The sequence below is a fragment of the Chrysemys picta genome, chromosome 1 (genome assembly GCF_011386835.1).
Source record: "Chrysemys picta bellii isolate R12L10 chromosome 1, ASM1138683v2, whole genome shotgun sequence".
NCBI classification, from domain to species: domain Eukaryota; kingdom Metazoa; phylum Chordata; order Testudines; family Emydidae; genus Chrysemys; species Chrysemys picta.
The window spans coordinates 308,509,488-308,526,196 of record NC_088791.1 but is presented as its reverse complement, the minus strand read 5'-3'; the positions used below and the strand labels follow the sequence as shown (position 1 = coordinate 308,526,196).

Genomic DNA, 16,709 nt, shown 5'->3' with positions numbered 1-16,709 from the left:
AATGGGAAGAGACTGTCTAAGAAGGAGTACGGCAGAAAGGAATCTAGGGGTTATAGTGGACCACAAGCTAAATATGAGTCAACAGTGTGATGCTGTTGCAAAAAAAGCAAACATGATTCTGGGATGTATTAACAGGTGTGTTGTGAGCAAGACATGAGAAATCATTCTTCCGCTCTACTCTGCTCTGGTTAGGCCTTAGCTGGAGTATTGTGTCCAGTTCTGGGCACCGCATTTCAGGAAAGATGTGGAGAAATTGGAGAGGGTCCAGAGAAGAGCAACAAGAATGATTAAAGGTCTTGAGAACATGACCTATGAAGGAAGGCTGAAAGAATTGGGTTTGTTTAGTTTGGAAAAGAGAAGACTGAGAGGGGACATGATAGCAGTTTTCAGGTATCTAAAAGGGTGTCATAAGGAGGAGGGAGAAAACTTGTTCACCTTAGCCTCTAAGGATGAAACAAGAAGCAATGAGCTTAAACTGCAGCAAGGGAGGTCTAGGTTGGACATTAGGAAAAAGTTCCTAACTGTCAGGGTGGTTAAACACTGGAATAAATTGCCTAGGGAGGTTGTGGAATCTCCATCTCTGGTGATATTTAAGAGTAAGTTAGATAAATGTCTATCAGGGATGGTCTAGACAGTATTTGGTCCTGCCATGCGGCCAGGGGACTGGACTCGATGACCTCTCGAGGTCCCTTCCAGTCCTAGAATCTATGAATCTATGAATGGTGATAGTGGGTAACATTTTCAAAACAACCCCAGTGATTTCGGAGCCTGCATCCCCTTGACTTTCATGGGAGCTAGGCTCTAAATCAGTTGGATGCTTGGGAAAATTTTACCAAGTGGCTGAATATGTGATTATGGTTGGAAGACTTAGAATTCACTGTCATCCTTCTTTTCCTAGGTTGCACTAGCTCCATATCAGCACTTAGAAGAAGATATGAACAGCCTGAAGCAGGTTTTGGAAATGAAGAATCAGCTAATTCATCAACAGGAAAAGAGGATCATGGAACTGGAAAAGCTGGTCAGTTATCATTTTCCCCTCACAGAACAGGGAGATAGGAAGCCAGGAGCTAAATTGGAGTGGAGGAGGCCGGGACTGGAAAAACGCAATGAAGGGATCACAAAGGGCTAAATACTGTTTTCTGCCCCCTGCCCTTTCCTGTGAAGTGTCCCAGTTTTTCATTCTGAAAGGGAGAGTGGGAAGGAGGTGCTTCTTTTTATCTACTTCTCCACCAGCCTCCTACCTCCCACATGACATCCCCAAAACCTCTCCATGACTCCCTGCGCTGGTCTTTCTGGTTTTCATTTTGAAATCTGCTCTGCCTGCAGGGGAGGTTAGGTAGGGGACGAGACAGTGGAGGGGGGGGGCCTCTGTGATACCTATAACATATATACCTATAACTAAGTATGGGGCACCAGCTGTCCCCTGCCTCCAAAGTAGGGAGACCAGACGTCCCGATTTTATCGGGACTGTCCCGATATTTCCTTGTTTGACCGCACGTCGGTCGGGACACTGGACAAACAAGGAAATGCGCCGGAGCCTGGAGCCCGGAAGTGCTCGCGCACCCCACCCCCCCCGACTCCGCCCCCTCCTCCCTCGATTGGCTCCCTCCACGAATCCCCGCCTCTTCCCCGGGCTCACCATTCCTCCTCCCTCCACAAGCGCTGGAGGGAGGCCCGGGAGACTATGGGGAAGCGAGACTCAGAGGAAGCGCGGGGCTGGGGTGAGTAAGAGTCCGGCCTGGTCCCCAGCAGGCAGGACTCAGTTGGGTGGTAGGGAGAGGAGGGGGGCGGCCCGCGGGGCCAGGCGGCGGCTGTTCTCACCCCCCGGGCAGCGGGACTCGGGAGCAGCCGCTGCTGCAGCTCCCATTGCCGCGGGGGGAGGAAGCGGCCATGGCGCTTGGCGGCTGCGGCTCTGGCGCCCCCGAACCCCCCAAGCCGGGGCCTGCTGCAGGGACCCAGCAGCGCGTACACTGCGCCCAGCCCCTGGCCAGTCGCGTCTGGGCTGCTGCCCAGTTGGTGCTATCGCGCGGCGGCCCCGGGGTGGAGGCATCAGCAGCCCAGCCCCGTTCGTTCCCCTGCGGGACCCGAGCGGAACGGGGGGGCTGGGGCCTGCTGCCCCCACTCCGGGGCCGCCGCGCGATAGCACCAGCTGGGCAGCAGCCCAGACGCGCCTGGCCAGGGGCTGGGCTGGGCGCAGCGTGCGCGCTACTGGGTCCCCGCAGCAGGCCCCGGCTTGGGGGGTTCGGGGGCGCCAGAGCCGCAGCCGCCAAGCGCCATGGCCGCTTCCTCCCCCGCGGCAGTGGGAGCTGCAGCAGCGGCTGCTCCCGAGTCCCGCTGCCTGGGGGTGAGAACAGCTGCCGCCTGGCCCCGCGGGCCGCCCCCCTTCTCTCCCTACCACCCAACTGAGTCCTGCCTGCTCGGGACCAGGCCGGACTCTTACTCACCCCGGCCCCGCGCTTCCCCTGAGTCTCGCTTCCCCTGAGTCTCCCGGGCCTCCCTCCAGCGCTTGCGGAGGAAGGTGGTTTTTTTTGGCCCCGCCCCCCCCCGCGTCCCGATATTTGACTTGGGTGATCTGGTCACCCTACTCCAAAGTCAGGAGTAGGGGCAGCCAACAAGGTGGGAGCAATATGGGTGGAAGAAGGAGACACTTGTGCCGTGTGGCTCTTTAATTCAGTATTCGGCATGAAGTCTTGCCTCAGTAGTGTAAATTAGCGAGGGGCAACCAGAAATCCCAGGTTAGGGTCACGCTGCGAGTGCTTTGAATTATAGCTCCCCACCATAAAGATAACACTGCCTCCTAGCCACTCCATTCTCTCTCTCTTCGTGTTTTGGTCTCCCCAGGTATGAACTTTTCAGTTAACCAGGAATTACGTTTTCATTGTAAAGTGGAGCCATTTTGTGAGACTTGACCTGTAGGCTTCTGGCACAGTGACAGGATGAGCCATTGCCACGACGGGGCAGCCGGGCTGGCTGCTTTAGCACAGCACTTAGCAAGCTTTGCTGCTATTTATGGGGAAGTTTGGGAACCCAGTTGATTATTTTGTTGAACTGTCCAACTGCTGGTGTGAACGGATATAGAGTGAAATAGCTCTTCGCAGCTGAGACTTCTTAACAACACACTGTAACATGCTGCTTCCTTAAGCTAGAGGAATGGGGAAACGGCTGATACAGTTACATTCACTGGCCTAGGTGGACTCCAGTCATTCTGCTTGTGCTATTTCTCAACCAGGCCAGACAGTAGGATTCTACTTCCACTATGGATATGATTTATATAACCCTGTTACAGAAGGTCTCAATGTGGGGGGGTGACCCCAGCAGATGTCAGGGGATCATGACTCCCCTGCCCTTTGGGAGGGGGAAGTCGGACACTTCAGTGCCATACCAGTGTGACATGCTGGTAAATCATTTACAACCAAAAATCCCATCTGCAGCCAGAATAATCTACCTTCCTTTGACAATGATTCTTAGCTGTTACTGTAAGAAAAATAGAGCTTCTTCCTAGGGATTCAAATCCAAATTCCCCTGCATCAAGTGCTGCAATTGCTGTAAACTCAACGAGCCCTCTCTTGTTGCAGGCTGAAAAAAATACAATATTGGAAGAAAAAATTCAGGTGCTGCAACAGCAGAATGAAGACATGAGAGTCCGGATTGATCAAAATACCGTTGTGACAAGGTTTGTACAGATACTTGTAACCATCTGAGTTTTACAGGAAACAGTAAAATTACAACTATCCATGGCTAACAGCCGCTTCAGAAACAGTAAAACTAAGCATATTTCCCCCCTTGAAATTTATTTTAATTCCCATCTGCTTATTTTAGCATAAAGGAGGTTGGCTACATATCATGTTACATTAAGCTCCTGGCCTCATCACTGAGAACAAAAGTCCCAGTTGCCTCTGAGTTCAGACTCAATGCCACACTATTAGTCAGCAGCTAGTGGGTGCGGGAGAGCTACCAGTTTGAACAGTAATATACTAACTGTGCTGTTAGCCTCACTGTACCTAAGGCTGCTTTAGCATATTAAATTATATTATATTGCACTAGAAACTTTTGTGCTAGGCGCCATATAAACAGAGAACAAAAAGACAATCTCTGCCCCAAAGAGCTTACAACCTAAGTGTAAGACACCAGACAACAGATGGATACAGAGAGACGGGGGAGTACAAGGAAACAGTGAGATAATACTGATAGGTTGTGGGCCGAGCACACCAACAACCTAACCGCTATCAAGTTTTTTGTAGGCATTATGGCAAAACAAATGGTATCACATCTCAACCATTTCCAGTCTCACCAGGTTAACACCCAATGTCAATTAGATACAATTATTTTCTACAAATATTTGCAGAAAGGATGCTGCTAAGTTAAAGAAGAGTTTCTCCTTAGTGGCTGGGTTCCTTACGGATCTTAACTTCAGGAGTCTCCTAATATATGTATGAACCAAAGCTTCCTGAACGTAGCTATTTAAAAGCAAATATTCCCCATCAGCATTCATCTAGGACTGTGGTTTTCAACCTGTGGTCGCAGACTCCTGCAGGTCTGCAGACTATCTAAGATTTCCAAAGGAGTCCACACCTTGATTTGAAAATTTTTAGGGGTCCACAAATCAAAAAAGGTTGAAACCACGGATATAGGCAATAGGTTCCTACAGTCACTAATAGGTGTTGTGTTTTGTTTCTTTTATATACATTTCTCAGTGTGGGGAATGTTGAGGATACTGAACTTAATATCTACCTGGAAAGTCAACTTTAAAGCAAATCATTTTTCAGCCTTGTTACATAGGTATAGGGAGGGGTTAATATAAGAATTTTAATACAGAGACATTTAATGACATCCAGTAGTTTGTCTCTAACAGAGGTTAATGCCTGATGGTTCAGAGGAAGACATAAAACTCCCACAATTCACCCTGTTATGTATGTGGTGAAATGTCTTCTTGCCTTCAATTGGTGGTCAGGTTGAACAACAGACAGGAGGATAGCCCATATCATTTTATCTTAGTTAGTGTAACAGCAGGGACTATTCTCATTCACAGAAATGTGTAATCCTTTAAAATAATCTATGGCGCTGCTTGCCCCCTTCAACAAGGGCTCTGTCCAGTCCACAGCGTAAACCTCTAAAAGGCACATAGCTTAGCCCTGCACTAGGCCAGCTCCAGAAACCCATCTGCCACTCAAGGGGGTAACACAAGCCAAACCCTCAGCGCTGCAGTGTACAGGAGTGGAGCAGCTCGGGCAGAGTGATGGGTTCATGTACTGGGCGATCTAAGATCATATAGTGAGCAGTACCCAAGCCCCCTGTTCCTCTGCCACCTTCTGGGTAGATGCAGGGAATAGGAGTGACCCCCTGCTGCTTGACCTTATTAGGAAGGAGAGAGGCAGCCCCACTCTGAGATGGGGACATGAAAAGATCTGTATATGGGGGGATCTGCATAACTGCAGTGGTGGGGGTTCCTGACGCCCAATCAGATGGCGTGGTGGGGGGCTCCCACAGTGGAAGGCGGGAATCAGCGTATCATAGAATCATAGTATATCGGGGTTGGAAGGGACCTCAGGAGGTCATCTAGTCCAACCCCCTGCTCAAAGCAGGACCAATCCCCAACTAAATCATCCCAGCCATTGTCAAGCCTGACCTTAAAAACTTCTAAGGAAGGAGATTCCGCCACCTCCCCAGGTAACCCATTCCAGTGCTTCACCACCCTCCTAGTGAAAAAGTTTTTCCTAATATCCAACCTAAACCTCCCCCACTGCAACTTGAGACCATTACTTCTTGTTCTGTCATCTGGTACCACTGAGAACAGTCTAGATCCATCCTCTTTGGAACCCTGTTTCAGGTAGTTGAAAGTAGCTATCAAATCCCCCCTCATTCTTCTCTTTTGCAGACTAAACAATCCCAGTTCCTTCAGCCTCTCCTCATAAGTCATGTGCTCCAGCCCCCTAATCATTTTTGTTGCCCTCTGCTGGACTCTTTCCAATTTTTCCACATCCTTCTTGTAGTGTGGGGCCCAAAACTGGACACAGTACTTAAGATGAGGCCTCACCAATGTCGAATAGAGGGGAATGATCACGTCTCTTGATCTGCTGGCAATGCTCCTACTTATACAGTCCAAAATGCCATTAGCCTTCTTGGCAACAAGGGCAAACTGTTGACTCATATCCAGCTTCTCGTCCACTGTAACTCCTAGATCCTTTTCTGCAGCGTACAGTAGATAGTGTTAAAATAGGTGGAGACAGTGAGGAGATAATATTTGATTCTAACCCTTTCTACATCCTCCTCCTCCTTCTCGAGAACTCTAGGGGATTTAGCAATCAGAGGAGAGGGCTGGGCTCCCAAGGTGGAAGAATGGCTTTGTGGTTAAATTGCTGGAGATCCACGTTCAGTTCCCAGCTCTGCCATAGATTCCTGTGTGGTATTGGATAAATCACTTAACCTCTCTATGCCTCTGATTCCCATCTATAGAATGGGAATAGTAATCCTTCCTTCCCCCACTCTGTGTCTGTCCTGGCTCTCTAGACTGTGAGCTCTTCAGGGGAGTGTATCTTACCTTTGCTGATACAGTGACTAGTACAATGGAGTCTGATCTCGGTTGGGGTCTCTAGATGCTACAAGAATAACAACAGGTCTCTTTTCCATAGCACCCGTGACAAATCCTACCTGAAAGATGGAAAAGAACTGGTTGGGGCATATGTCTTCATAGGCAGCGTGTGTATCATTAATGTGCAATCACTTTGCATCTGCTCATACGCCATCAACCTCAAATCAGCCCTGAAAAAGTTTGCGGATGACACAAAAATTGGGGAAGTGGTAAATAATGAAGAGGACAGGTCACTGATTCAGAACAATCTGGCTCACTCAGTAAGCTGGGTGCAAGCACACAGTATGCATTTTAATACGGCTAACTCCAAATGTATACAGCTAGGAACAAAGAATGTAGGCTATACTTACACAATGGGGGACTTTGTCCTGGAAAGCAGTGACTCCGAAAAGGATTTCTGGGTTGTGGTGGATAATCAACTCAACATGAGCTCCCAGTGTGATGCCGTGGCCAAAAGAGCTAAGGCAATCTTGGGATGCATAAACAGGGGAATCCCAAGTAGGACTAGAGAGGTTATTTTACTGCTGTATTTGGCACTGGTGCGACTGCTGCTGGAATTCTGTGTCCAGTTCTGGTGCACACAGTTCAAGAAGGAAGGTGATAAATTGGAGAAGGTTCAGAGAAGATCCATGAGAATGATTAAAGGATTAGAAACCATTCCTTATAGTGATAGACTCAAGGAGCTCATCAGTCTATTTAGCCTAACAAAGGGAAGATTAAAGGATGACTTGATTACAGTCTATAAATATCTACATGGGGAACAAATATTTAATGATGAGCTCTTCAGACTGGAAATAAAGTGTAAATTGTTAACAGTGAGAGTAATTAACCATTGGAGCAATTTACCAAGGGTCCTAGTGGATTCTTCATCATTGGCAATTTTTAAATCAAGATTGGATAGTTTTCTAAAAGATCTGCTCTGGGAATTATTTTGGGGAGATTCTATGGCCTGTGCCATGCAGGAGGTCAGACTTGATGATCACAGTGGACCCTCCTGGCGTTGGAATCTATGATTCTGTGAATAAAATTACACAGGCAAGGCTGGCATAATGTGACCACGCACGTGTCAGGGTTGCTGGCGTGTGTGCCAGCACACAGGCAGCAGGAGTACTGTATTCTACCTAGGAGGGAAAAGCCGCCTCAATCTCCAATGCAATGTGAAGCTTGTTTCTCCTTGTGTCTGGTTACATGACATCAGACGACACAGCATAAACTGCGATATCCTGACACAGCATGTGGGAGATTACAACAAGCAGTGTAACAAGCGGGGGCTCTTTTCCCTATCTGCATGCTAAAGCAGGCTGTCTTCTGAGGACATGTCTGTACTGCACAGCCTATTCACGGGTGCTTGACTATGAAGGCACTTTCCTACTCAAATGTCTCTCTAAATTACCTGTAGGTTGTGCATATAACTCACAGCCCTCCTCCCCATTGCCAGCTGCAGTGTTTATTAGTGTCACGGAAGAGAGTATGTCGGCTGACAGACTACCAAGTTGACTCTAAGACAGGATATCACCCTGTATAGCTGGCAAGCAATATTACATGTAAAAGAGATTAATATGTTCTGAGGGCCTGATTCTCCAGCTGCTGCATGCATCTTTCTGCTCATGAGGGCAGTCCCATTACCTTCACTGGCTTTGAGAATCATTCATGGGAGTAGGAGCTGTAGGGTTACTCCCTAAATGTGCTCAATGAGCATCCTGCTAAACTGTTCTCAGAAAACAGGCAGGCACATACTGGTTGGTTGGTGGCCTATCTGGGCTTGCATAAAAGCTTTATGGCCCACATTGCTACGTGGGGAGGGAAAGAGGAAAGTAATACAATCTTTTAAGAAAAATCAAAAGCCCTCCCCCAAGCAAAGTGCTGACCCTGAAAAAGGAGACGTGTCAGAGACTCCATGAAGTCCCCTAAGAACTTCGCTATTGTTATGGATTTTACATGGCAGGTGCTTAAATACTACAGTGATGGGCATCAGTATAAAAGCAATTCATGGGTAGTTCAATATGTCTCCTTAGAAACACCCTCCTCTTGCAGCTCAGAGCATACATGGAAAAGTTAAAAAAGAGTTAGGTAGAAATCTCTCCAAAAACGTTCAGTTTTATATTTAATACATTTTGTAAACATGAAGCCAAAATAATTAATAGTGTAACTGAATAGAGCATGGGCAGCACATGAACCACCTGTTTGGGGAGGCTAGCTCCAGGTCCTGCCCTGCCCCCACCAGAGCCCCGAGACCCCCAGCATGGCCCCGGCTGCCCTCCCCCAGCTCTCGACCGCCCAAGCACCCCTAGCCCCAGAGTGCCGGTCGGCGCAGCCTCAGTGCCCCCAGTGCTGGGCAGTGAGGCCCCAGCATCCCCATCGCCAGGTGGCGTGGCCCCAGCGCTCCCAGCCCCAGAGTGCCCAATGGGCGGCCCCAGCACCCCCAGCCCCAGAGTGCCTGGCGGGGCAGCCCAAGCACCCCTAGCCCTGGAGCGCCAGATGGTCATCCCCAGCACCGGGCGGCCCAAGCACCGGCCCCAGCGCCCCAAATCCCCGGCCGCAGGCTGGCCCTCCCTAGCCCCAGCCCCAACCCTGGCCACGGAGGGAGAGAGGGAAGCAGGAGGGACCTCGGGGCAGATCATGGACAGGGCCATGCCTGGCTGTTTGGGGAGGCTCAGCCTCCCCTGGCCTGCAATACCCGACATCCATGACATTGAGTGAAGTGGCCCATTGTGCTCATGATCAGTATTAGCTTGACCACCCTAGAGACTGAAAATGTCCAATTTATCCACAGAAGAGGTTCGGCATGTTAAATCCCAGTACACAGTACCCCAGCAACATGCTTTAAGCCTGACCTGAAGGGAGCATCAGTTTAGTCTTCATGATCTTTTCATCCTGGCTGCATACGCTGCGATTGCCATCGAGGATACCAAGAAGAGCCAATAATAATTGGGGGGAGTGGTTTGTTTTGCACTATGGACACCTGTCCACTAGGAATCAGACTAATTTTACCCGCAGTTTCATGTGGTCCTCCAAACACCCATCGGATGGCAACAACTTTGAGTCACTCCCCACCTGGACCTAATTCAAACCCCAGGGACAAAGCCTTGAAAGGCTCCATGTCCCATTACGTACCCCTGAGCCATCCAGTCCTGTCCCTGTTTCTGTGATTGCTTTAAAATGTATTATTTGTTGTGTCATATGGGGAAAAGTACACAATTCTAACTGAATTGCTTAATAACAAACTCACGAGTGTTTGCCCTCATGCTCACATGCAGTATACATGCTGTTGTAACTGACTGTATCTAGAAGACAAAGTGCCGGGAATTTTCTTTCAAGTTGTCAGGTTGCGTTAGGTCACTGTGATCTGACTCAGCAGCATGTGATGGAATCATTGTGCCGGGAACTGCAGGTGTATTACCTGAACTATGCTGCTTGGCTTCATCAGGAGCAAACCATTGCTATGCCAGCCTGGCTCTGGTGTGAAGCTGTCACAGGGGGTGACTTTAACAGCTGTGTGGGGTACTGGCCTCAGCAGCTGTCATATGTGCTTTAATGACAATCCAGCAGTGTTTAGCCGTGTGAAATGTTAACGGGTTCATTATTTCCCTCTGCAGGCAGTTATCTGAGGAAAATGCTAATCTTCAAGAATACGTGGAGAAAGAAACCAAGGAAAAGAAGAGGTTAAGCAGGACTAATGAAGAGCTGCTTTGGAAGCTCCAGACAGCGGAGCCCATGAGCCCCGTTAAACTGTCTCCTACGTCTCCTACACCTATTTATCGCTGTTCATCGGGGCCTCCTACTCCCGCAAAAGTCAGCACGGTGCCAAGATGACCGCTCCACGCGGCTGCAGACGTTAACTGGGCTTTTACACATTTTTCCAATCCGCTGAATGTGATCATCCAAGAAAGTATTAACAACCATAGACACCTAGGGTTGGTTACTGCAAGCATGCTCTGTAGCTGCATAAGTGTAAGCTAGGCAGTGTACTATTATCATTCCAGTATAGACGCTCCCGGTACTGGCACACTGATGTCTTAGAGTAGTATAACCAGTGTAGTCTGATGTGTAAACATTTTGCCTGGTTAGAGCCGAAAGAAAGAAAATACTACTACTAATGGTTCATCAAAATGAACCTTTGCTGCAGTGGTTCAGGTTAGTTACAAACAGTTCACGTTTTGAATATCTATATATGTATGTGTGTTTATATATATATGTATGTATTGTACCTATATAGGTGTATATATTGACACACACAACATATATGGAGTTGAAGATGTTCTGAATTGCATTTTTTATATTATTGGATACTCTACTAAGTGCTGATATATTTTCATGATGGTCAGCAGTTTTGTAACTTGTGCCTAAGACTTATAGCTAAATGAAATGCATTTCTGTCAAGCCTCCCAGGAATATTTCTACCCAAAATAGAAGAAAGTTACTTAGAAATAGAAGCGCCTTCCAAACTACCACCAAGTGGTACACTGTATAACGTGAACACCAGCGACATTGAGATTCTGAAATAGTACTGCCTTCAAAACAATCACCTTCATACTCAATGCCAGATAAGGTCACTCATTCCAGTCTCCAAATTACAATTATTATTAGCATCAATATTGTGAATGGATGTAGGATAGAGACCAAAACCTGGAGGGTTTTAGCATGTTCCATACAATTTATTTGATAGAGTGACTCCATTTTACTCTCTCAAATCCTAGTTAGCCTTTTTATTTTTAACTGAACACTTTTGGAAGCACTCAGAATCTATAACAAATCCAGTCCCGTGTTATTTTATTTCAAGCCCCAGAAAGACGAAAAAAAATATTTGCTGTGACCTTGACATTTGGCCAAAAGCATTAACCCCCTAGTCGGATATTCTAAGAATTTAGATCCAGTTTGCCTCAGGGTACAGGGGATCCTGCACATACTAGACTAACGTTTGCCCTTGTTAATGGCCAGGAGAACCCCAGGGAAGATCTGTGGGGGGCCACATGGATCCAACTGAGGCCAGAATTTGATCCCTCAACATATATACCCATATATTTTGAGGCCAAACTACCTTAAACCTCCGCCTTCCAGGCAAAATGCAAATACTCTTAGGTTTCCCTGTTATATTAACCCCCTTTGCTGCACCTGTTAACCATGCATGTGTTGCAGTGGCAACTTTCCGTGCCGTGCCTGTCTAGACCAGATGGACTGTCACGCCATACTGAGTGAGCATGCTGGTTTCCCAGGGGCACAGCACCTCAAACATCAGTTAGAATGAGAAGGGGTTAACAGTATTTCATCTGGATCCTGGGTACAGGTAGGGAACTGCACAAAGCCAGGCGAGGCCCTGTTGTCTTTGATGTTCTCTAACTGTGGGTTCCAGCATTTGCATCAGATTTGTTTGGATTAGACTGTGAAAGCGTTTGATGTAGCGCAGCGGCAGGTTAGGTGTGTGAGTCACCCACACGACAGCAAAATGTTTTTTTTTTAAATGATGTGATGCTTTTATTTTCCATTTGTGGCAAAGACCCTGCCCATTTTCCTGCCCATTCACAGAGCGCACTGCATGCTCCAGGACCTGACCAAGTTACAGCCAGGATGTAAATACCGACAGAAAATATTCCAGGGTCATGAAGCAGTGGGAAAGAGCTGTTGTGACAAGGTGTGTATACAGAGAATGACTCGCATGGAAGCAGGCAGGAAGGCATTTACTCCAGCAAACATGCGCGTTGTTTGCACTTGAAATATGCTTCAGCTTTCCTGGGATGTATTCAGAATGCTCAGGCTGCAGCTTAAGTACAGCCAGCTTCGATCTAAGTGGCTTTGGCCCATCCCAAGATGTAAAAATTAGGTTAATTTTTTTTGTTAGAGAAATTTATTTTTGTAGCAGTTTTGCATGATATTATGATACTGAGTACATTGAACATCTTATTTGATTAGACCAGGCCATATTTGACTAACACTGTCGAAATACGTTACTAGCTTGTATGTGTTCAGCAAGTACACCCTGAAAGTAGGAGAGTTGTTGAAGAAGAAAAACCACTATCGCTATCATTTTGGTCACTTTCATACTGCACTTGCTAAATGCACAGGTACTCTGCAATACCTACTTCATTGTTATGTTCCAGGCTGGGGCAATGTGTTCTATTACAGTACGAGTTGTTACCATGACGTTAATCTAAATTATCCCATGGGCGACTCACCAGAACGTTATACTGTCCCGATCTGAGCTGGCTGAGCCAGTCTGTTTTCCTTCATCTTTTCTCTGAGAAGTTTACGGTGCTTTACTCATCCTTTTGTCAGCTAAGCGCACATGCAATGGATGCTCCTAGCAATGAATTGGGAGTTGGGGCTTTAGTGGTGGGTAGACTGGGCTGCCAGCGATCCCAACATCATTTCCATTCTCCCTGTCTTACAATAGTCACTTCCTGATGGTGTTTGATACTGGATGCTGATGCTTCCATCCATGTGACTACAGGTGGCTGCCCGGGGCTTCTCTTCCCCACTCATCCGGTTCCCTGCAGGAGAGGGGGGAGCTGCCTGGGGCTTCCCCTCTCCCGGCTTGCTCCCTGCGAGAGCTAGGCATCCTTGTCAATTTCACACCTCAGCTATGAAATTGACAAGGCTGCCTAACTCCTGGCAGAGAGTGGTCAGGGAGGGGGCCCGCTGGGGCTTCTGGCCCTGGCTGCTGGCTGAGAGCAGGGTCTGAAGCCCCCCACCCCACCCTGCTTCTGGCCCCGGCTCTCAGTCAGGAGCGGGGTCCAGCCACCCAGCGGAGCGGGGAGAGCTGGACTCTAGCTGGGGGTGGAGTTATTATGTCGGTGTAGTAGGGCACTTACATCAGTGGGAGGACGGCTGTAGTGTAGACACTGACATTATTAGGTTGACATAAGCTGCCTTATGTTGACTTAATTGTGTAGTGTAGACCAGCCCTCAGCAGCAGTATACCACCAGTGAGCCTTTCCCTGACCAGTAGTAAGCATATCTCCCTCCAGTATTATCCATAAACCAAGCTTTCTTAAATGGCAGTGGAGAACACTGCCACTCTGTCATATAATCTTGTTTCCTGACCTAGCACCCTCCGCTTTCTCTGCCCACACTTCCACTTACAAACGCTAACATCTGCTGGCATGAAGGGTTGGTAAGGGAGATGTAACTGTCTGGTGCAAGAATGGCATTGAAGTGAATGCAGTAAGAGCCAAACCTTTTTCCTTGCGCACCAGAATTCCCACTAAAATTTCAGTGAAAATCATAGGTGCACTAGGAAGCAAGTACCCAGGTCTGTAGGTTGGGGAAAAGATTTTGTTTTCGGGACCTGGATTTGTTTACTGGCTGAACTTCAGGCACCAGCACATTTGTGGCTGACTTGGCTGATCTTTCATCTGCCATCGTTAGTGTGTTGGCTGAAATGACAGGAAATGTACTGGCATCTGGATAGGATTTAAAAAGCAGAAGCAGCAGGATTTTGATAATTCATCACTATCTATTCTATGGGTTGGTAAAATGCATCGCTGCTAACTCCACAACACAGGCTTTTTTCAGGAGAGATGAATTTCACTCTGTTACAGCAGCATTTCCTGATGCTGTGAGTGCAGGCCTGCGAAGTCACTTGGGGAGGATTACAGTTTATTGGGTGAATTTATCTATATTTTGCAGCCAATGTAAATAGCAGGATTTTCAAGCACATAACTAGGGTGCATAATATGGCCTAGACAGTAACAAAATGTGGGAATTCACTTTCAAAACAGATGTCATTAAATTAAACCAAAACAGCAGCAGGCTAGCAAAGCATTGTGATTGTAGCTGGAGTTCTCACCTTGTCGGCGCATGCTCTTAACGTTGGGTAGTATGGGGCTGTAGCATTGTGCCTCAATACCTGAACAGTAAATGTTCCACTTACAAATAAACCCTACTGGCTAGTGAGGGCTGAATAAGGATTGTGGGGAGAGGGACTATCTTTTACAAGGCAAGTGCTCCTGAGACTTAATTATGGAGGAACTCTATCGATTCCTCCGCTTGCTCTCCTCATTAACCCACACTGTGAGAATACAAAGTAAAAGCTGTCAAACCATTCTTTGATTTAGCCAGCCCTGGACCCACTAATCATTAGTTTCTGCATCTCTCAAAGGGCTACAGAGTGTATACTTTTCCTCCACAGCAACTATCCATAAAGACAGCTATTTAGCTACTAAAAGTGATTTTATTTTTATATTGGAAGCCGTCCAATAGAAAGTGAAACAACAATTTTACAATAAAGGAACCAAAATACACACCTGAACTTCAGTGAGCTTTGGGGATGCTCGGCAATTCTGCTAATCAGGCTAGTTTAACTTAGATGCTTAAATGTGGGTTTTACGAACTTTAGGCATCCAGGTTTGAACATTTTGGCCTAAGTTTTTAATTCAATGCACATAATTATGGCTGTACTGTAAACCTCTGAAAACCACATTTTATAATGGAAAAGCCTTTAACTATGGAAGGATAAAATAAATCCCTCTTTTCCTCCACCTCCACTGCAACCTCAAACAGTCCAGTAGCTAAAGCAGAATTACCTTCACTTCTATAGTTCACTAGGTCCCGCTTTCATTAATATGACTAAGCCACAGGGCTAGCATCTGAAATGAGATTCTGTCCTCATGTTGGTGGGGGGGCTCAGAAGCCAGGTTTTGGTTCAGTCCATTTGTAGGACATAGCAAGAGGAAGTTGGCAAGACTAGTCGGATTGCTCCCAGTCATGGCACATCACTTTAGCACCAAATTCATGACTGGTTTATGAATAGCATTCTACTTTAGTTTTCATTTAGTTTGTAAGTACTGAGCAGGTGAAATGATCAGTGTTGGGCTCAGCGATGGGTAGGGCGGGGGTGGGGGGTGCAACATTGGTGGCACAGGGCCTGTAGGTAGCACACTTTATGTGATTATTCTTCCACTCCCTTTCCCTTACAGAGATGATTCAGCCAGGCAGGTCAATGATACTTGATTATTGCTATTACCTTTTAGATAGCAAAAGGATGTAGGTGACATATGCATAGGGAGGAATTACTCCGGGGACCATTGCTCTATAAAAAAAAAAAAAAACATTGTCACAATTGCTCTATAAAAATACAACTGCAAGCTTATTTGGGGGGCGTGGCCTTAAGCGTATTTATTATCTCTACTGCAGCAGCACCCAAAGGACCCTATCAGACTGAAGGCTCCATTGTAGTTGCTGTACAAATACAAATTAAGCCATGGCCTCCGCCCCATGGATGGTCCCTGGAGAGAGTTTTTAAACAGCCCATCCACCCCAACCATCTTCAAATTCCTCCCACCCAACAAGTGTCTTCCTCAGAAAGAATGAGCATGTGAAGCAGGGCCTCCTTGAGACCATAGCCAGCTGGTGGGCAACCTCACTTATGGCTTGTCTATACTTCTGGCTAAATCAGCATTGCTGCGAGCGATTCAGTGGTGTTGATTTAGTGGGTCTGGTGAAGACAAGCTAAGTCGATGGCAAAATGTTCTCCCATTGAGATCTGTACTCCACCTCCCCAAGAGGCAGAAGGTAAATCAGTGGGAGAGCATCTCCCATTGACACAGTGTGGTGTAGACACTGCTGTCAGTCGACCTAAGTTCCATCAACTTCAGTTATTTAACTGCAGTCGCGTAACTTAGGTCGACTGACAGCTTTAGTGTACACTAGCCCTGAGAGGCAAGTGATGAAAAAGAGTCAGAGAGCAACAAATTCTTTCTTGTCTCTTTTTTCTTCACATCTGTCTGTGGGACATGAGCAGTGTTTGAATTCTTGCAACTAAGAAATTTGCATAAATCAAATCAGTAGATAAGTTCCTGCATTTCACTGAAATAATTTGCTTATGATAAATCAGCAGGTACCTAATGGTTAAGTTCATTTTTTGGTGAGAAAACAAACAAACAAAAACAAAATCAGGTATTTTATGTCTCTGCACTGATTGCATTTGTGTCCTATGGACACACTGAGGATCCTTCTGTAAAGTTTTTCCCATGCAGTAGGAGTTCTGTAGTCTGATTTAATACGTGGTTAATGAATTACAGGAAAAGTTTGTATTATTTCTGTTATGATGTACAGATGAGTGTAATATATTCCTGATAATAAATTCATGCTCCAGCACAAATATGGATGGAAGCATGCAAACTGG

General features: G+C 46.8%; 1 protein-coding gene across 1 annotated transcript in view; it reads left to right on the top strand.

Moving 5' to 3' along the window:
• The window catches only part of LOC101942595 (microtubule-associated tumor suppressor candidate 2), a 66,073-nt gene extending 49,364 nt beyond the window's left edge, over window positions 1-16,709 (top strand). Inside the window, 3 exon segments of the mRNA XM_008167479.4 lie at window positions 899-1,018; window positions 3,576-3,673; window positions 10,186-16,709. Coding sequence (XP_008165701.3) covers window positions 899-1,018; window positions 3,576-3,673; window positions 10,186-10,402 — 435 coding nt within the window. The 3' untranslated portion in view covers window positions 10,403-16,709.